This window comes from Odocoileus virginianus, chromosome 8, assembly GCF_023699985.2.
Source record: "Odocoileus virginianus isolate 20LAN1187 ecotype Illinois chromosome 8, Ovbor_1.2, whole genome shotgun sequence".
Taxonomy (NCBI): Eukaryota; Metazoa; Chordata; class Mammalia; order Artiodactyla; family Cervidae; genus Odocoileus; species Odocoileus virginianus.
The window spans coordinates 55,269,393-55,292,022 of NC_069681.1; the positions used below are offsets into that span (position 1 = coordinate 55,269,393).

The 22,630-nt window shown below is 33.8% G+C and overlaps 1 protein-coding gene across 13 annotated transcripts in view; it reads left to right on the plus strand.

The window, feature by feature from the left end:
* MYCBP2 (MYC binding protein 2) overlaps positions 1–22,630 on the plus strand; it is a 264,029-nt gene that overhangs the window by 194,521 nt on the left and 46,878 nt on the right. For 8 of the 13 annotated variants that reach the window (XR_011489071.1, XM_070471540.1, XM_070471542.1 and 5 more), the window contains 4 exons: positions 3,777–4,001; positions 4,821–4,953; positions 8,816–8,938; positions 11,745–11,924. Coding sequence is in view for 12 of the 13 variants with exons in the window: in XM_070471540.1 (XP_070327641.1) it covers positions 3,777–4,001; positions 4,821–4,953; positions 8,816–8,938; positions 11,745–11,924 (661 nt within the window). In the remaining variant the exon portion in view is untranslated. The remainder of the gene's footprint in view (positions 1–3,776; positions 4,002–4,820; positions 4,954–8,815; positions 8,939–11,744; positions 11,925–22,630) is intronic. The other 5 variants (XM_070471543.1, XM_070471547.1, XM_070471548.1 and 2 more) reach the window with 3 other exon arrangements.

Consider the following 22,630-nt stretch of genomic DNA (forward strand, 5'->3'; position numbering starts at 1 on the left):
TTTTTTGTATTTATATAAGCAGTAAAATTGTGTAATTGCTAGTTTCTGGAAAGATTTTAAGTTCAGATCAAGTGAATATATTTAATAGAATGATATATATATCTATGTAGATGTATATCATTTTAATTGTCATGAAAACATTTTGTGAAAATGTTGATTTTTCTGGGACCGTGTTGCTGTGAATTGGTTGTTCCTTAAGAATATTTTTAGACTGTATTTAGAGATTCTAAATGCTCTGTGTATTTCCTAAGCTTTTGAAATGGAGAAAACTAGGTCTACCTTTTGATAAAAATTCAGATTTTTTTTCCTCTTATGTTTTTCTTACCAAATTTGCTAACAGCTTTCAATAACATTTCCAAGTGATTTTTTTCCCCCCACTTATAAAAGAGAACAAAAGTGAAAAAATGAATTGGACTTTTTTTACTTTCTGATTTTTTTTGTACTTTAAAAAGTAATAACAAGTTCACGTATACTAACTACATGTGCTTATTATTCATAGTCCTAGTTACACTATCTATACAATCTGTATTCTTCACATTGTCTTTATAAACAGCAGACTTTTTTTATCATAGAACAAATCTGGCTTTACTGGAACAGATACGTCAGTCATTTAAAGGAGTTTTAAGTTGACCTTCTTGCACTGTCTTAAGCTTGAAATCACTGTCTGGCTCTTAATTGTAGCAAATGGCATGACACACTATATCCATGGAGAGCTTTTGACAAAAACGTACATTATGAGAGTTTCTTTGGTGTGTGGTTTACTCAGCTGGCTTCAGTTTCCCTCTAGTGAAATAATACTCTGGTGCTGGCGTACAGAACGTTGTTACTCCTGTGAATGCGTCTTCTGCAGATCGTCTCCTGTTCCCTTTCTTTGTTGATATTTTTCTTTCTTAAACTTTGTCACTCAGAATATCTTTAATGCTAGCCCAGGAGTCAGGGATTTGGACGCATTTGCATGGACTTCCAAAGCTTTTTTCCCCCAGGTGAGTTAACTGGAAGGAACAGTCATACATTATGCAGGCATTTCAGCATGTATAACAAACTTTACATTTTATCTTTGAAGCCTGTGCTTAAGATTAATCATTTTTTTTTTTTTTGCCAAAAACAATCTACATACAAAGTACTGCAATTGAGTTTCCCCATAAACCCTTTCCCTCTATTTCTGCCAAAGACTGCATTATTCAACTTTTACTTGACTTCAGATTTGCTATTTTATATTTAATTTTATGAGTAGCTTCTCTAGCAGTTATATACAAGTCTAGCTTTTTCAGACCTTGCTTATTAAGTGGGAGAATTTCAACCCCATGGCTATTCTGTTTTTTCCCTAGCCTTGCTCAGTGCTGTTTTGAATATTCATCTGAGAATGGGATGGAATTGCAAGGAGCAAAAAATAACATTGCAGTTCGTCAGTTTCATATGATGGTGCCCAGGTCTTAAATCTCTGTATTGAATAAAACGTGAATTTTAGAATTGCTTGAGAATAACAGACATAGTTCTGTGATTTTAGGTCTATCAGTTCTTTTTATACTGTTCAGTATTTTAAAAAGAGGATAAACTTTGCTATACATTTATTAATTTATATATTTCTTTAATCAATAAAATATTGATTAAAATATTTTATTCCTATGTTGTCATTCAGTAAAGAACTTGCAGTTATTATTAGTTTTTGCCAAGACTTTCCTCTCACTGTTACCCTGAGTGGTCAAATGAGAAATATTGTCAAAACTTAATTAAATGCTCAAGGTGTATCATAAACCAGTGAAACTGTTTTTTCACTAAATCTATTACTATTTGCTTAGTTTTTACATCATACCATGGAATTTTTAAAACATCAGTTGTACATATGACTAATTTTACTCTTTAAACTAGAAATAGTTGTATTTGCTACAACTAAACGATGTATTTGCTAAAATTAATTATTCACCTCTAGACATTTTAAATGTTTACTGAAAACCTCATGAGTGCAATAGCCCAATTAAAGTTTAAACCTTACTCTCGATTTTGAGTACTGTCTTTGTATTCTTATAGGTGTGCACATGTATAAATTTTTACAAATATGCATACATAGGTATATAAATATATTTTATTATAGATTTAAAATTTTTCAAATAGTTAAAATTCTCATTTTCATGAAATTGTCAGGTAATAACTGAGTGTTGGATTAATATGATACAAAATTATACTAAAAGTAAGTAAATATTGTCCATACCTTGTATTTGTGTAAGTCAAAATTGATGATTGTTCATCACCACAATGAGATTTGCAAGATACTATGTGAAGGTTAATAATGGATTTAAAATTTTTCCTGACCAATCCTATATTGAAGTCACAGGTACATAGAATTTTTGAATCTACGTTTTTTAACCTTATGATTTTATTTTTAGTTTCTACAACATAATGGGCATCTGTACATATCTTTTAAAATGATGCTACTCTTAGGGATAGAGCTATTCAGTCATATTTCATCTTGCATAATATATTAGTAGATTTTAAAATTTTACCCTATTTATAACATAACTAAATATTAATTTAATTTTAACCTAGTGTTTGAATAAGTGTTCCATTATGATCATTTTTTACTGTATTTGAATACAGCAATTTGTAGAGCCTGTATCACTGTGTTTAAAAGTATAGTTTCAGGACTTCCCTGGTGGTCCAGTGGCTAAGACTCCTCGCTCCCAATACAGGGAGCCTGGGTTCGAACCCTGGCGGGGAACTAGATCCCACATGCCACACAGCTGAAAGATCCCACGTGCCCCAACTGAGACCTGGTGCAGCCACATAAATAAATACAAAAAAATGTTTTAAAGTGCAGTTCAGATGTGTTTTAGAGAAGTAATAATGATAGTGGAAGAACTTCCAGTGTGGAAATTTTGTTTACATCTAGTTAGAAAAAAGAGAAAATATGGGAAGGTTGTTCTTTCTCTTTATTGCATTTATATAGAAAGTAATTTCATCACGGCATTCAGATTCAACAAAAAGTTTAAGGCATGTTCTTTTCTTTCATTTTTGAAGTGATTCTGACATCCAAATACATTATATTTATACAAGCTTCATTTTTTAATATTAATATCTCCTCTCTACTAAAACATGATCATCTTTTTCTGTTAATAGCATTAATATATCACTGTCTAATAATAGCCTAGCAAATCAACGAGACTTTTATTTGTGCTATATTAAGAAAAGGTGAGTTATTAAACTCTTATAAGTACTCTTATTCATAACTAGTTAATATTGAGTAGTCTTATTTCTTGCACATTTTTCATCGTTGTTATCTCTGTTTATAGATAAGTCTCCAGAATTTTCATACCTGTTTTCCTATTTGTTAATAGTTATTACAAACAAAAATGGAAGAAAATGAAGATTTAGACTTTTTAACCCATACCAACAGGCAGTGATGCAATAAGAACAATTCAGAATTCTTCAGTTGTGGTTCACATAGTCAATTATTTTCATTTCTCCAATTGTTAACTATTTCACTGACAGAAGTAAAGTCAAGTACTACCATGTTCCTCAAATTAGAGGGGACAGGAGCTAAAGTTCAGCTGCTCTCCTGCTATAATTTTCTTCACCAGCTCTAATTTAAATATTATTCAGAATTGAAAAGCGGAAAGATTCTTTAACATAGTGTTAACAAAAACTTCAGTTATCTCTGGATATGTGCTCTTTTTCTTAGTTGGTGTATTACGGACTTGCTTTAAAAGCTATTAAGAGTATATCGAAAGTGATCATAGATTGTATTTTGTTTACTTTCTTTTTCCTATTCAAATTTTCAGGAACCTAAAACTAATACTGATGACTTTTTCAAAGACATAAACTCCTGCTGCCCACAGGAAGCCACAATGCAAGAACAAGATATGCCGTTCTTGCGAGGAGGGCCAGGCATGTACAAGGTAGTGAAGACGGGACCTTCCGGTCACAACATCAGAAGCTGCCCTAACCTTAGAGGTATCCCAATTGGAATGTTAGTTCTGGGAAACAGAGTCAAAGCAGTGGGAGAGGTATGGATTCTTGTAGCTTCGTGACTTCTAAGACATTCATTCTTAATATCGTGCAGCCAGAGCATCTCTCTCTTCCAGAGGCTGTCATGTCCATCCCAGGCTTTTAGATGTTAATGTTCTTTATCTTTACTTGTGTTGAAAATACTGATGCTATTTTTCTGTGCTTTTTAAAAATAATTTTGTTCTCATAATTATTCTTGTGAAAGCAATGTAGCAAAATGATTTGTACTGTTTATAAATGTTTGGTATTTGCACATACCTTTCTGTTATTACGAATGCGTACTACACTGTCATGGACGAACAGCACTTTAAAATATTTGCTGTGAATCAGCATGGAGATGTGTTTAAAGGGTTTCATTTCTTTGTTCCCATCCGTGAGTCTCACTGAAGTCCTGAGCAAATGACATCACTCTCTCGCCAACTCTGGCGTTTGCCTCAGCTGATGTAGTGTGTCATGCTATTTCTCAGCGTCAGGGGCCCTGTCAACCTCAGTAATAGGAAGTGTGCTATGTTAGGGCATTTTACGTGCCAAACAAAGAGCCGCGTGTGTGGGGGTACCGTTTAAATTTGTATATGAATTATCCTGGGCCTTAAAAATATACTGTTGTTACTGAAGGACTGAGGACTACTGAAGTCAAAAGTGAGCATTATTTTACAAGATTGTTTATTGATTTCTGTCTTACCTCAGGCTGTGGTCTTAATTTCAGAAACTAACTTGATGATAGTTACTGGAATAATTGCTCAAACTTTTTGCTGGTCTTCGGCCTGAGTGCTCTGAAAGAATCAAGCCAATCAATCATGCTTTTTGTTATGTACTAGGTAACCAATTCTGAAGGGACATGGGTGCAGCTGGATAAGAACAGCATGGTAGAGTTCTGTGAGAGTGATGAAGGAGAGGCATGGTCCTTAGCTAGAGACAGAGGCGGAAACCAGTACCTCCGACATGAAGATGGCAAGTTGGCTTAAATTTGTGATTTATTCCACTTTACCTTTGCAATCAGAAATTTTAAGTGTACTGTATTTCTTCTGTTGTAAAGAGCTTTTATGTGTGTTTATTTCTGAAGTAAAATCAAAGCTGAAGGTTTAAAAATCTTGCAAGTGTTGAACTTTCTGTGTGAAATAACCTAGGAGCTAAGTGAATACACATAAAAGAAGAGAATTAAAAGGAAATGTGAAACTTAGGAATTGGTCTTGTAAAACCTGCTTTTTTATTTCATTAATAAAATCATAATGTTATTAAATCATAATTTAAATGATAATTCTTCTGTTCCTGTTGAGGACTAGATGTTTTACTCTTTGTAACATTAAATGCGAGTTCAGTTTTCAAGCCACTGATCATTGTACTTCTCCGAGGCAATTTCATCCTATTGGATTCTCTGCTAGTTAAAGGAGCATTGAGGATATGCATAGCTTCTTTTGGGGTTTTCCTATTTTGTTGTTAGAATTTCAGCTTTAAACTTTATTTTGCTGTTTTTCAACAATGATCTTCTTTAATAAGAGATTTTCCATTTTGTCCTCTCTTCATTCTCCTGGTGGCCAAACCTTGTTCAGACCATGTCATCATGTGAAAGTGAAGTCGCTCAGTCGTGTCCAACTCTTTGCAGCCCCATGGACTGTAGCCTACCAGCCTCCTCCATCCATGGGATTTTCCAGGCAAGAGTACTGGAGTGGGTTGCCATTTCCTTCCCCAGAGGATCTTCCCGACCCGGGGACTGAACCTGGGTCTCCCAGATTGTAGGCAGACGTTTTACCATCTGAGCCACCAGGGAAGTCATGTCATCATTTAGGTGAAGCTTTAACTGATCCTGACGGAGTAAAGGGTTATCTCTGATCCTAAAGATCCCAATTCACTGCTAGAACAAAACTGATATTACATAGAAGGTAATTTTTATTTCTTCATATTCAGATTGTGCATCCCTCGTGGTCAGCCACAGATTCTTTATCTTTGTATTCCTAGTGCTAAAACAGTTTTGGCACACACTCGTTGTTCACTAAGTTTTCTAAATACAAATTGAGTCACAAAAGTATTATCAAAATAAGACTTTTCTACCAAATCTCAAAATTTATAGGTAGGGTCAGACAGTTAAAAGAACATGTGTTTTTTAATCCAGAAGAGTATAAAGTTATAATAACCATTATCCAAGAGGTAATATGGCCATAGTATAGATAGATTCAGGAAAGTTTGGAATTTATATGGATAACAGAGTATGTTTAGATTTATTAACATGGTACATTAAACATTCTCCCATTTTCCTCACAACATGCCTTTGAGATCGGTTATATAATCTTCATTTTACAGTTAAGGACACTAAAGCTCTTAGAATTTATAATGGCTTGTTATACTACTGGATACCAGGCAGATGAAAGGCTTGAGCCAGAATCTTCATTCATATTTCAAATGCTGTGCTCATTATACCACACTGCATCAGTTATCCCCTGAACACTACTTGAGAACCTGGTTCTTTTCCCTTGTCTTTTATGGATACATTTTTCTTACTCGAGGATGATATCATAAAATAATGTTCTGAGAGAGTAGAACTGTTCTTCATTATTATGTTTTGGAAAGTAGAAGACTTCATTTCACATAAATCAGACATTTACAAAATAACTTTAGCAGTTATAGTATACTTACTACATATATATTAGTAATATATTTATTACATATCCATCAGTCTTTAAACATTTCCATTTTACAGAGATATTGAGATACAAATGAAAATAACCTAAAGTGAGATCAGCTTTTAATAAACATAATTAAATAATCTGAGAATGGTTTAAGTGACTTTCAGAGCCTTTGTAGCTTAGAAATCATTTTAACTTTTAACACCAAGGCTTCCCTTGTGGCTCAGAGGTAAAGGATCCACCTGCGACACAGGAGACGTGGGTTTGATCCCTGCGTCGGGAAGATCCCCTGGAGAAGGAAATGGCAACCCACTCCAGTATTCTTGCCTGGGAAATAACAAAGGACAGAGGAGCCTGAGCTACAGCCCATCAGGTTGCAAAAGAGTCGGACATAATTTAGTGACTAAAGAACAAACAACAGCAATCATTTTAACTAGCAGTGAGCATAAATTGTAACAGTGGACTCTGGAACTACACTGCCAGGGTGCTAATGCCAGCCCTATAGTTTTTCGTTTGTATGACTTTGGCCAAATTACCTGGTATCTCTGTGCCTCTGTTTTCTCATTTACAAAATGAAGATAATTTATAAGTTCAATATGAAAGCTAAGTGAACAAATAACAAAGCTGGCAGATGGTAAGGTTAGCAGCTATTATTGTTAAAATGTAAAATGCTTTCCATACTAAGGAGTAAGATTTAATATGGGAAATTGTATTCCCATCTATTTAGAAAGTAGAAGGTTCTTTTTGTATAAAATGCTTCTTAAATTTGGAAGTTGTTTCTACTAAAGTATATACTCAACCCTAAAAGAGGTGTTAGGAAAAGTTGAAGTTTCTCTGTGATCGCTTAATGATTTTTTGCTCTGTGTGTGTGTGTGTGTGTGTGTGTGTGTGTGTGTGTGTGTGTGTGTGTGTAGTGTGAATCTTAATATTTTGACATAAAATCTGGGGTCATAGGAAAGAAATAAGCTAGTACCTTAAAGTCACTAAGATCAGTTTGATGTGTTACTCAAATAGTCTGCTCATTGTAACTGAATTTTGTATGGAAATAAGATTTGGCACTATAATAATTTATTCATATAGATTAGCATAAGTAAAGCAAAACCTTTCCTCTTTGTAAAAATCCTTTGTAGGTCTTTGATGTCTGTAGATAAAGCTAATAGGAAAAGATACTGCTGTGGTCAAAACAGACATACTTGGTACTTAGACCTTCTCAGTCTAGAGGTTGAGAGCAAAGCTGTCTTTTCCATTCAGATTGTTGTTCATGGGTAAATTTCAGAAGAAATATTTTGCTGCTGAAACACCTCATACTGAAGAGTTTTGCCTAAGAGAAGTGCTCAGATTGGTTTCTTGAAAAAAAAAAAAGCCCAGACATGCTGGTAAAGAGTTAGACCATACACTACCACTAGTAGAGCAGAATTCTGACTTATGGGCAGGAAGAAAACATTGCCACTTTCTTCCAATTCCATTTTCAGTTTAAAGGGATATAAATTTTAAAGTATATTTTAAACTATCAGCTATTCATTATGCTGCTTTAATGGAATAAATATTTTCTTTTTTCACCATTCATTTGATAGATTTTATTTTGCCTTTTATTAGTTACACTGTGTTAATAAAAGTGCTTATAAAACCAGGTTTATCATCCTTCCATTTAGGGAATATATCTTTTATATCATGAGTAAAAATAAGGACAAAGTTAAATTTTCCATAATTTTCACATTGAGAACTTAAAATATTTTATAAGTGAACATTTCTTTTGATATCATATACTTGGATATTTTGAAAATACTTTTCTATTTGAATACTGGGTATAGAAGATATTTTAATTTCTGATTTATGGGACATCCATTTTTATTTTATAAAATGTCCTTGTATAAGTTTGTTACAAATACGAGTTCCTGGTCCAGAAATATTAATATAATTCAGTGATGTATCCTGCCACAATAAAAGCAAATTGACTCCGTAAGAGCATATTCCGTTTCTAAATATAATAGTAGATTCGATAGATGAAAACAAAGCTTTGTCTTGCACTTCATCAGTGTCAGTGACTTAACTGGTAGACTTATTATCAGATCTAAATGTGAGGTTATTTTGAAATTTACTCATCATAAAAATCTTTCTTGCCATTTTCTCTCTTTATTCTATAGAGAATAGCATATAGGAAACTAATTTTATAGATGTTCCTTTTATTGTAGAACAAGTTCTTCTGGATCAAAATTCTCAAACTCCTCCTCCAAGCCCGTTCTCAGTACAAGCTTTTAATAAAGGGGCAAGTTGCAGTGCCCAAGGATTTGATTATGGACTTGGAAATAATAAAGGTAGGTGTTTAAAAGTGAGTTTTTTACTTACTTAACAACTGTAATATTTTCATTACCTTCTCTTATACCCATTATTATTACTGTTCACCCACAGAACTTTTTTAAAGTTTGTTACTAGAAAACTAACAAAATGCTTATGAAAGTATTCTTTTTTTAAATAAGTATTTTTAGCTGAAAGATAATTGCTTTACAGAATTTTGCTGTTTTCTGTCAAACGTCAACATGAATCAGCCATAGGTATACATATATATTCAATGTGAAGGTATTCTTTTAACAAGTTTTGGTTTTATCCATTTTAGCTTAAGTTTATAGTTCTTGTTTACTTGTTCCCATTTTATGAACACTCACTTTTAATTCACATCATTAAGATTCTTTGTCACTATATCTAGTACTTTTTTTGATCATCCACTTGCAATTAAATGTTAATGAGTAAAAAAAAAAGTTAATGAGTCAAAAAAGAGCTTTCCAAAATGATCTGTTTAAAATCAAAATATTTTGAGTAATATTTTTAAGTAATATTGTATATTAGCTTTATTAAATTTGTATGATTTTGAATGTAATCAGTTATCTTAGTTAATTTTGAATTACATGAAATTATATATTTGGGTTTGATTATATAATGAAACCAAAAAATTGTAAAAAGTTAAACAAAACCCCTAAGCCATATAAACATTAAAAGTATACAGTTTGTTTTGTTAACTTTAACAGAAGAGACTAGAATCATGGACAGTCCAAATAATAATTACTTTGGAATAATTTATGCTTGAATTTCATTTATAGTTCCATTTGTATGTAAATTTGGACACACTGTTTCTTATGAACCTAGTCCTAACTCATAGCTTCAAAATCAGCAATACTGTCAGTAGGTGGCATTCAACTTGACAATAGGAAGGAGAAGACCATATCCATGGAAATACTCTAACTTTAAAATGTTATTTAAACTAATTCATAGGATTTGATTTCCAGAAATAGTCAGCTGTCTTAATACCTGACTTGCAGAGAAAGTGAGATAATGAAATAGCCAACAAAATACAAAATACATCATTACGGAGGAAATACTCAATTTAAAATAAAATCGTTGTCTATTTGATAACTTTATTGCTTTCCACAATGTATTTTTATGAAGGAAGCCTTAGCTACAAGATTTCTATTTGGCTCTTCCTCCTGTATTGGGTTGCTCTAACCTACAGGCTGAGGTACTGCCTGCTTACTCATTTCTGGTAGCTCAGATTTCAGCTGACTTAAACTAGATCTTCATGCTTGAGTAGGGTAAGTGCTTTGTGGTGTTTGCTTCATGTTCCTTTCCTTCTGCCACTGCCAGTCCTTAAATTAAAAGCTCAGTGTTTACTTACCACATATATCTGTTTAAAGCCATGTTTAATTCAAATTGTATGCTTTAAGTCTCTGATATGTCCAAATTATACTGGTGGCTGTCACATTAAATCAGTCTTTAAAACAGTTTGATAAAACATCTTAAGGATAAAAATCAACTTTTAAGAGACACAGACATTTCTGAGAACATTTGGTCTTTTTTTTTTCTTGAGAACATGTTTATTAAATAAAAATAGTGTATTCCTTTTTAAAAATGACTTTGCTAATATTGTTCAGAAGTAGCATGGACTTGTTAATAGACTTTAAATATACTTAGGTGGAGCAAAGAAATATTAAAAAATTTTAATCTGATTATACATATCTAACCTCTATTTTTATCTTGCCTTTAGTAGTAGTTCTAGTTTTCTTTAACTCTTGAACTACCCAAGGTTAAGAAATTGTTTTTTGCAAAAATTCTTTTACCTTAAAACAATTTTATAAAATTCTTCATCTCTAAAATCTTTCCTGTAATCTGCAGCATTAAATATTTTTTTTAAAGTAAAGGCATGTAACTTGTGTTCACAGTTCTTTCCATATCTATTTCTTGTTGGTGTTTCATTTACAATTTTATTTATGAAACTATTATATTGAAGGAATATGGCTAGGAAAGTGCTGTTTTCCAGTTTCTGCCTCAGCTAGTCTGGATATGTTTTTTGTTCTTCCCTCTTCTTTAGTGTCAATTAAACCTTTGAATATATATATTCGCATAAATAAGGAGCTATCATCCATCTAATTATATCATTTCATATTTTTTTATTTTTGTACTAATGTCCTTTGTATTTAATTTGAAGAAAATTTCAGAATTCATGTTTGAGATACTGTTTAAATAAGGTAGATTGTATTCCTTTTATAGGTCTGACAGATTTTTATATTGTCTATCTGAGCAAAAGAGTTCATGCTTTTAAAAATGTATAATTTCTTTGGCAATAGAAAATTTAAAAAAGAAAATATAAATTTGGTAATTTATAACTCTAATATTACTAAGTTAATAACATACTTTGCCTCCCTTCAATCCTACATTAAATTATTCATATTACTTGCATATTTTCTGCATGAAGTATACTATTTATGAGACAGAGTGATGATAATCATTGTCAGATACTACATAGAAGTATAGGTTTTCATTTATACTTGTATGATACAAATCAACTTATTATAGTAGTTCATAGACTCTGTATTTTCTCATGCCACTGCTAGATGTTGTAAATAAATTTAAGTGGATTTGTTTTTATAGTTAGGCTATTATGTAAAATTTGTTGGAGTGCTTCTATTATTAAAACAACACACAGTATTCAGTCCCTAATTTGAGGATAATGATCACCAACTTCCTCACAAGTTCTGAATTGGCCTTGTTTTATCTAGTGTGTGACTATCTGAATGTCGTAAAGCACCATTTACTTTGCCATTTTGGATGTTAATTAATAACAAGTTGTAGTCTTGACTGTTTTGCCCACTGCAGGTGACCAACTGAGTGCCATATTGAATTCCATTCAGTCACGACCCAATCTCCCAGCTCCTTCCATCTTTGATCAAGCTGCAAAACCTCCCTCTTCCCTAGTCCACAGCCCATTTGTGTTCGGACAGCCCCTTTCCTTCCAGCAGCCTCAGCTTCAGAGTAAGTCTTGTCAGCCTTACCTGCCTCATCAAACCATTTCTGAAGCTTTGTTCTGAGTTGTTTATCAGTTGCTAATTATTTATCAACTCACCTAGCTGGTTTTATATAAAGAGGATGTTATCCTTTCCCACGTTTTTGAAGCACGTAAGCTATTCTGACCTAAGACATTCCTCAGCTAAGACATTTATTTCTAATCACATTTTTTATTAAGTGTGATTATTAAAACATTACTAATATTTTTTGTTCTAATTCCAAAATAAGCAAATCATACTATAAAATATATAAAGAAAACATTTGATTTAATATTTTTTATAAAATGCATGACTGTGGTAAGCACCAGTTCTAGGGATAACTTTTGTTGATTTACATTGGAGTTTTGTTACTTAGCAATGCCCCAAGAGAATGAACCTATTTGATTTTACCAGTGGGTGCAGGAGAGACTACTGGGCAGGTTTGTTTGTTTCTTTTAAGTGAATTTGATGTCTCTGAAATGACTAGCAACTTAGGTTTCCAGATTATCTCAAATCGTCTCTTTTCTTGCTTTTTATTGTTGTTGTTCTTAATATATTAAACTGATCATTTGATTCCAGTTCAGCCTTCTAGGCAGAAGGCCCTTCATCCATGATATCAATAGTAATTCATACTGATCTGGAAAATAGACCCAAATAAACTGCACTTATACTTAGCCAAGTCTTTTTTCTTAATAAGCTGCTGAGGCTTCCCCATAAATGTCTCAAAACTCCTAATATGACACCAATATGCTCTTCTTGGCCTTCAGTTCACATGTTGGCTATATAGTATGTAAACACAGTCACTGAATTGAGAGAGTTTATCTCAGCTTGTACAGTCATTTGTCTGAATTGAAGCGCATGACCTCTTTGCTTTACTTTAAGAAAGTACATTCACACTTAGATCTCTTAAGTTATTTTTCTACAAAAATACCTTCATAACTATTATTGGGATTACTTAGGAGAATGCCAACTGGTTTAGTTTTTGTTAGGAGCCAGATAGTATATCGTTAGCAAATCATATTATTCATGTGATATTATTATCTATCTTAGGAAAAAAATATACTGGAGTATAAGCTTTTCTAGATTTATGCTAAGCATTAGGCAAGTTCAGTTAATTAGTTTGTAAATGTAAGTTGTATCAGTTTCTAGCTAATTATCTCCATATATAATATTCACTTTAGTGTCTTTTAAAAGAATTTGAAGGAAACATAATAGTGTCATGTGTGTGAAATAGTGTTTTTCTTCCTTGATTAATATTATGGTGAAGACTTAGTTTACCCATTTAACAGAGCAGCAAACATTTTACATTCAGATGTATCCAGGTTGTAGGAAGTCTTAAAGGTAAGGACAAGGAAATAAAAGGAAAAAATTGTAACCAGGCAGAAAATTCATGTTAAATGTAAAATTTTGAGAGAGAAGTTACCCTGATGCTGTCGCCGTGGCAGCAGACAAGAGAGCTAAGGAATCAGGACCTCTTTGTTCCTCCTCGAGGATCTTTGCAGCTCTTTTCAAAAACTTGTCTAAAAAAAGTATAATTACTGTTTTTATTTTAACCAAATTACTGAATAAAATATTGTGAAACAAAATGTGAAGACCACAAGAAAATCAGATTTGTCTTTTTTAAAGGACAGTAGGTTCCTAACTGACACTGCGTCAGTGTAGTTTTGCCCACATTGTGTCTGAGTGTTATTAGTACCACTCTTTCCTTTACCACCATTTTGGAGCACATTTGAAATCATGACAGAAATGTCTCAGGATTACCTGTTTTCTGAATCATTTCTTGTGTGTGCTCCAGTGATATAAACTTCTTATTCTCAGCAAAATATCACTAAAGCTTGATTCCAGATTCCAGAAACCAGAGTTTTAATCTTTAGCACAACTAAAAACAAGTGTGGAATCTAAAAATAGTTTAATGTTTTATAAGTAAATTAAAATTGTAGTAATCACATCATATTGGGAAAATTGAATGTGGCAGAATTAAAATTCCGCAAGATACTCTCTCCTGAATTCCACTGCTGTCCATCCCACCAGTTTTTCATATTGCTTCAGAAAATGGCTTATTCATACTGAACTTCCCTTTACTGATTAGTAAAATAAGAATCATTTTTGCCTTTCTAAAATAAAATATTATGTATAGAAGACTGTATTTACTAATTTTTGCTTATGCTGAGAAGTCCACCACTATGTACTAAATACTGTCCTTGAGCATTGTAGTATATTCTCATTTGAGATGATATCTTTATCTTACAGGTAAAGAAATGGAGCCTTAAAGAGGATAAATGATATGCCCTAGAAACACACATAGTAAATGGTAGTCAGAAGATGAGGCCAGTTTTCCTGTCTACAAAGGCCATGTTTTTATATATCTAGTTTTGCCTATTACTAGATAATGAAAAAAATCTGTTTTTTAATATATAATATTTAAATTTCTGTTTCCATTTAGTTTTAACATCTAGGACATTAGCTTTGTTTGTATTTGTTATTTTCCCCTTCATAGTTTAAGAATGTGGCATGATTTGAAAGGAAAAGATTTTTCAAATACCGTAACTGGAGTTCCCAGTTAAGTAGATGGGCTCTAGGAGGACATACATAAACCACCTCACATGTCAGCTTTGTGAGCATTATTGTCAGTATTTCTTTAGGTTTTCTTCCCCTCAAGCATAGAGTTTTTAAAATTAATCTTTGGAATTGAAAATAGTCTGGCACATTAAACTAATTTGGTTATTTTTTAAATTAGCAAAATTATTTTGCACATGCATACATACATATGTACATACAAATTATTTCATCTGTTATTCTAATGAAATAGAATAATTATAGGAATAAAAGTCACAAATTTTCCTTGTCTTACCATATTTATATGTATGCAAAGGCATGAGAGAGGTGTGTATATAAACTTTTCCTTTTTTATTTTATTATTTACTTTTTTAATTCAAAATTATTTAAGTAGGCTTTAGAATTGGTAATTTGGCAGTAAGTTTCTAATGGACTGAGGTGGGGAATTGTCCCCTTTTCTTGAAAGGGAATTGAATTGAAAAGAAAAGGAATTGTCCATTTTTTCCTAAGAATATTGCATTCTTAATTTTCATTATCTTTCCTCATTTCTTTTGAAAATATCATTTTATTTATCCCATTGCCTCTGACAATATCTCACACATCACAAGCATTCAGAGGGTATTTATTGATTGTGAATGCCTAAGATGATCACTTCTGCAGTGTGAACCATGAGTTTGAGATGATATGTTTCTTGTTATCTTATGATCAACATTCCAGAATTTATTCATAACACATCTTTACTATAGAGAAGGGGTATTTTCTTAGTAATTAAATCCAGCTTTAACGTTGTGATGTCTAATAATTCTAAGTTTATACTGATGGAATTTTACATAAGATAATCCAATTGAAAAACTGTTTTTCCTAGGACTGTGTTTAACATAAGTATTTTCTAGATGCTGTCCAAGAAGCTAAATAATTTGCTTCTTTTTGTAGAAAAAAATATCAAATAGAGCATTAAGACAGTTCACCATTTTGCCAGAGATTTTAAATATATAACATATAATATGGATATCATACTTTCAAGCTCAGCTATGAGAGTTCTGTGTTACTTTGCAACAAGACTTTTTCTTTTGTACTCATTTATCACATTCTCAAGAAATTTTGCTAAATGTGGCAAGAATCTGCCTGAGTATCTGCATGCATACTGATTAGTGTTTGAATATACTACCATTTACTAAAGCACTGTTATTTACTTATCTAACCTCCGATGATGTAGTGATGGAAAGACTTTAAATTCAGATTTCCTCTCCAGCCACTCACTAGCTTTAGTTAGGATACTTGACATTTCTAAAACCCTTTTAAACTCATCCATAAAAGGCAGTGCCTGATGATTATTATCTGCTGATATATTGCCTTTTGATGCAAACATTCAGCATCTCTCACAGTCCAGGGCAGATTGGGGAAAAATCACCATCTCAGACAGGGCATTCTGTTCTCTGTCGAGAGAGTGTTAGGATGGGCTTTGGAAAGGCACAAAGGAGGTTTTTTAGCTACTGCTCCACACATTTTCATAGCTTAACTTCATTATTTGCTTTGAGATTAATTCTTCATATGGTAACACTGTAACCAGATATTAGTATTAAAGGCAGGTTTGTTTCTGAGTTTTAGACTTCATCTTTATCCTGGACTGCAGTCCCAGCCTAGAATCTATCCACTTGTTTCCTTGCCCGCTGTGAGCTGTGGCATGGATGGAGCACTTGACTTAGGAAGGAGACCTGTGTTTTAATCTCTCTCCTCCCTCCAGTTAGTTTCGTGACACTAAGCTGATTTCTAAGATCCTTTTCCTCTTTATAATTTTTGTCAAGAAAAATAAAAGGATGATGTCAACAGATTTTATAAAATCAAATAATCAAGCTCAATAGAAATTTTCATGCTTGAGCCTATAGCATCTATCACAGGGGCCAATATATATAGTTGTGCTCTAGACTCCCTACACATCCTTGTCATTTCAGTCCTGGGCCAGAATTTATTTTCATTCCATGTCACCATCTTTTCGGTGGTAGGGAACTCTGGACCAATGTTCCTCTTCCTTTTCTTCAGCCCTGAGGAAGTTCATTCTAGAAACTTAAACCCCAAGGACAGTGTGCCTTGGTGCATCTGTTTGCTTTTTCCTGACAAGATCTGACCTTCTGTCTCTCCCCTTGCTCCCATCTCTGTCTTGGCTACTAAGTTTATTCTACACTTCATTCCCATTTTTTCTTCAAATGGGTCATTTATTCTTCCATCTGTTAACCTGTGTTTGTTAAGTATCTACTCTTAGGCTAGGCTATAGGGAGCAATAAGGTAGAAAAAATATCATCACTAATCTATTGGAATACTGTCAAAGGCAGCCATGTTTATTAAAAATGATATTATTTTTTTAAGTCTGCAGGAACAAATATTCACAGGATGCATTGGAAACACAGGAAAAAAGCTGCCTACTCTGCCAGGAAAGGGTAGGGAGGTTAGAGCTACTGTTGCATAGCAAACCACCCCAGAACTTGCTGACTTAAAATGAGTGCTGTTTAGCTCACAGTTCTGTGGGTTGGCAGAGAAGGCTGGGCTCAGCTGGATAGGTGTTGGGATCCTTCCTGGGATTCTTCATGCATCTGTAGGTCAACCAGGTATTTTTGCCTCAGGGGTTAGCTGGCCATTGGCTGGCATGAAAAGGATGATTAGGCCATGTGTTTCTTGTTAGTCAGTGGGTTAACCTGGGTTTGTCTGCCTGGACGTTGCAGGATTCTGAGAAAGAAAAAGCGTTTACAATCTTTTGAGACTTACACTGACACAGCATCACATCTGCCCTCCTCTGGTGGTCAAAGCAACACACTTACATTCAAGAATGGAGAAATGGACTCCACTCCTTGATTAGAGTCGCTCGCTGCAAAGGGGCATGGATCAGGGGTGGGGATAATTGTCACCATATTCTTGAATGATTGATTAGATATGTTAAGTTTGAGATTCCTGTTAAATCTAGTGGAGATACCTAGTAGAGACTGACACATGACCCTGCGGTTCAGGGGAACTGTCTGGACTGGACATGTAAGTTAGGAGTTCATTTGGCTTATAGCAGAATAATTTGAGAATTGTGATATACACTTAAAGCCCTAAAAGGGTGGATTAAAGCACCTAGAAAGTGGGTGTATGGAGAAAAGAAAGGATGCCTAAAGACTGAACCCTGGGAGCATTTCGGTGTTCTGACATGGGAGAGAGCAGAAATCAGCGAGAGAGACTGAGAAGTGGCCACAGGGATAGGAAAACCAAGCCAAGTAAAGAAAAGTATTTCAAGGGAACAGTGATAATCTGTTTCAGATGTGGCTGATGTGTCAGGTAAAGTGAAGACTGAGCGTGACCATTGGATTTAGCCCTGTGGAGGTCACTGATGATCTTGATAAGAGCACCTCCATTAGGATAAGAGCAGCCTCAGGCCGAAGCTCGATGGAGTAGGTTCAAGGTAAAGAGGGGAATGAGAAATAGAAGATAGTTATTTATAGATAAATCTGTCATGTTTTACTGTAAAGGGAAGGAAAAAAAAGTGAAACCAGGACAGAGGACGTGAGATCTGGAGAGGTTTTTGTTTGGTTTGGTTTTTAAGGAGGGAAAAGGTAACATTAGGGTTGTTTTTTTAATGAGAATGATCCAGTAGAGAGAAATATTGCTGATGCAGGAAAGAGGGGAGAATTGCTGAAACAGTATTCTTCCGTGGAAGAGGGGATGGGATTTAGCACGAAGTGGAAATGTTGGCCAAGTAGGAGAAGAAACAGTTCATCCATCAGGTCAGGAGAAAAGAGACTGCGTAGGGTTAGCAGTATGAGAACCTTCTCCGTTTGCTTTTTGTCTTGTTTTCTCAGTAGAATGGAACCCATCATCAGCTCAGAGTTAGCGTGGGGAGAGTGTGTTGGTGGTCTGAGGAAAGAGGAGAAAGTACGAAATAGTTACAGCTAGCACATGCAGTCCTTTACTGTAGTAAAGCAACAGGCACCATTTTAAGCACTTTGAATGAATCAGCTCATTTGATTATATTCAATAACATGATTCACTTAAGAAACTTCATGCATTGGTGGCTTAGAGTGTTAGTGTCCTAATGGCACTGTCTTACACTAGAGAGGGTGCAGCCACATCACGAAGGTCTTATAAGCCATTCTCAGTAGTTTAGACTTTATACTGTGTGTAAAATGAGTAAAGTGTAGGCAACAGATGGAGGATTATATAGTTCTGCAGAATTTTAAATAGAATCAGTCTTACATTTGTGAAAGATAACTGAAAATATTATGAGAAGGGTTCTGGAGAAAGGGAGAGTGTTAGAAGCAGAAATTCCAGAGAAGAGCTGAGTAGGGCTCAAACTAAGGTAAAGTACAGTGGGAAAATAGAAGGAGCACGTTTAGAAACATGTAGGCAGTGAAATTGTACAGGACGTGCTAATCACAGTCGCAGGAGCCAATCTAGAATGACGTCCAGTTTTCCTTTGTTTTGGAAGATTATATGCTTACCTGATACCAATACACAGAATAAAGAGCAGATTTTAAGGAAAAGTGAGTTCAGTTGGGTATCTTAGCTTCCAGAAAGCTATAATATGAATAAATATTTAGCATTTCCATAACTGAAGATGGCATTGTTGACTAACAAGTTGATAATACATCATTACAGATTTTCATCCATCTTCCTTTCTGCATTTGTATCACGGATTAATGTTGTATTCTAGTGAAAGGCATATTTCTGTTTTATCCTAAGGTTGAAAATTTTGTTCTCATTTTATAATTCATTTAGTATACTGACATTTATGTAAATAAATTTTAGTTTCAATTCTGTGTCTTAAGCTCTTTTTCTTCTGACACATTTATTAAGATTCTGTATCGTGTTAGTGCTTATTCATCTCTATATTTACTTATGTATTTGTCTTTCAGATGTAGAAAGAAATCTAGTTGTATGAATCTTTCACAAACAGTGATGATAACATTGTGTCATGTTTGCAGTGGAATGACAAGGACAGTGTTCCTGACTTTCTTCTCTCAATTTGAACCTCAGTAATTGTACATTTGCATTTTTCTCTGAATAGAACTACAGACATTTTGACAGTATAGACTCTTATGACAGGCAGTAAGTGGTTAAGCTTAACTTACAATTCAGATATTCTGGAAATTACTTATTTTAAAGCTATTTATTTTTTTAAAATAAATATTAGTTATTGAGGAGACAATAAATAATAGCTTCAGCCTAGTCAAAAGATGTGAACAATCAAAATATACGCAGATAAGAAATAAGTATAGTTAAGTATAAATATTATTCCCACATCTGTCTATTGATGTCTTGGAAGGTTTAGAATAAGGTGATAGTGATGACAATTGCATACGCAAGCTAGCAGTTGTCTAGACTGACAGCTTTAGGTGCAAATCCGCTGGGTATAATCCAAAGAAAACAAAAACACTTATTCTAAAAGATACATTCACCCCAGTATTTGCTTCCCAGTATTTGCAGAAGCATTATTTATAATTGTCAATATATGGAATCACCCTGGGTGCTAATCGACAGATGGATAAAGAAACTCAATTGCTTCCTTGTTGACTCAACACTGAAGGAATATATGCGTGCATGCTCATTGGGTCCGACTCTTTGTGACCCCATGGACTGTAGCCCGCCAGGCTCCTTTGCCCATGGGATTTCCCAGGCAAGACTACTGGAGTGAGTTGCCATTTCCTTCTCCAGGGGATCTTGCTGACACAGGGATAGAATATATGCCCCTTTTTAAATCTAAATGGTGATAGGTGCCTTGGTTCTTCCAGTGTATTGTCCCACAATTTGTCTTTGGCCAACTGAAATGCGAATGCTTCCTTATTAAAAAAAAAAAAAACTTTTATTATCATTAGCCTAGGGAATAAGTTTTTAAATACAGGTTACAGTGAACTCAGAGTTTCTGTAACCAGAGAATGAATGAAATATTCCAGGGAACTTGATACTTGGGATTTAAAACAAAGAAAACGAAGAATAAATGCCATGTAAAGAACCATAATTGTTAATAAAGGGATATTTTATACCAAACAACATTGACTTCAAATAAGTACTGGAGAAAAAAATTCTGCTTTTTATTTTGTTTTAAGGATTATTCTCCTTAGTTAACCATATTATGCATAAAAAATAAAAAACCTACAAAGATTAATTTAATAATTGGTTGTTTTATCTTAAAGCAAGATAAAAAGGTGCATGATTAATCTTCATCAGATGTCTAAAAATTGATCAATTTTTTCTTCTGTGCATAGGTAGCAATGTTTCTTTTAAGATTACTTCTATTTTTAAATTGAAGGATAAATCTTTTAAGTATTTTAAACATGGGCAAATTTTGTAAAAATTAAATGTCTAGAAGAATGTATAAAATCACAGGTTACTTATTTAGGCATTTAATAGTAACTTTTTTAAATTTTCAAAAAATATTTGTTTCTTCTTGTTCACTCTGAATCATACCTATTCTCTTTAGGTTTTGTAACATACTGAAAAGACTTCAAGCATATTTTGGCTTCAAAACCTCCTCCAGGAATTTGTCCTTAAACCTCTAACATCTTATCCTACAAGTGTCCATGTATCAGTAGTTTTGTACATTTATGTTATCGGTACTTTTAATTAAGATAGTCTTCTAACTTCTTTCTCCTGTGTCCCCTTGCTAAACCCAGTCTTCACAAATTTTAGTGACCAGGCTATGAAACTGTGTCCTTAAATGGACAGTTTGAATTGCCCTTGAATTCCAGTCAAAAACTGGCACTCACCTAACTGACATTTTTGGTGAGAGCTGCAGACTGAGGATTAATAGCATAAGAACTCCTTTTGTAGAGTTCAAAACACCTTTGAGTTTTATAGACTTTAAAAAGAAGAATGCTCAAAGATGTTAAAATTTTAACAGCTTTTTAACTTAGATGAACATGATTTGATGACCTGTGGGTCCATCCCTCTGTCCACTCCTACCTTTCTCTCCTGAACCAGCTACAAGGGGTCTTTGCAGTTGTCCTTATCGACAGAAATCACTCTAGTCAGTCTTTGACTTTTGTTTTGCTAAGTTCAGTTGTCAATTCTAAGATTTCATTTTACTTGCTCTGTTGGCAGTGTTTAACAGGATTGCTCTTTCTCTCTTGAAACACCTTCTCCTTTTTCGTGTGGGGTATCTCCTGCCTCAGCTGTTCACCTCTGACCTCTTTACTCCATCCTCCTCTATTCTGCATTTCTAGGAATGTCCAGGTTTGTATTCCGAGGTCTCATGTAGACCTCGCTCCCCGAGTGGTCTTATCCAGACATGGAGACTTACCCAACATCTGTGTGCTTATGACTCCCAAGTTTATCACCACTCTGTCTAGGGTATATGTGTTCATTGTCTTTCTCCTTTTACTGGAAGATAAGTTCCATAAGAGCTGGGACTTCATTTCTATTCGTTACTTTTTGCTCAATTTCTAGGACATTGTCTGACACATAATACATACACCATACCATATATAGAAGGACATTTGGCTTGTGACTAGTTCATCTTTAATCTTGGCCATAATCATGAATCGGTCAACCATTACTTTTTCTCTTGAGATAAGTGTGTGTTCATTTTTTTTTTAATTTCCATAATATTAAGAAACTTATCTCCTTATTACCTGAATTTGTTTCAGCTCAGCTGGTTACATTTAACTGCCATGAATTAAAATTTTAAATAGTGGATTTATTTTCAGATTTAGAAATTTCTTTTTAAAGCATACTGCTTTTGAAAGACTGTTTTAAAGGTTCTGTTAATTCTTTGAAATATATATATATATTTTTTCATTTTAAGGGCTTCATTTTCTGCATGGTGAATCATTAATGTGTTTAACATTTCAGTGACTTGTAATTTTTTTTTTTGCTTTGTTTGTGTTGTGAGACATTTTATAAATAAAATTTAGTATCTCAATAATATGATCTACAAAACAAACGCTAAATATTGGGATTGGCACTAGTAGTTTTTACTGAAGATGGACTCAGAAAAGTAGTCGACCATAATTGTCAACTTGGGTCCATTCTGAGAGGCATACTGGAAAAATTATAGTCCTGTGTCCATACGGAAAGCCAGAGGACAGTAGGTTAAACTGTAAGTAACTTTTTTTTATCTCACACTGTTTACCAAAAAAATTACTTATAAACTTTCATTTATAAGTAAGTGAG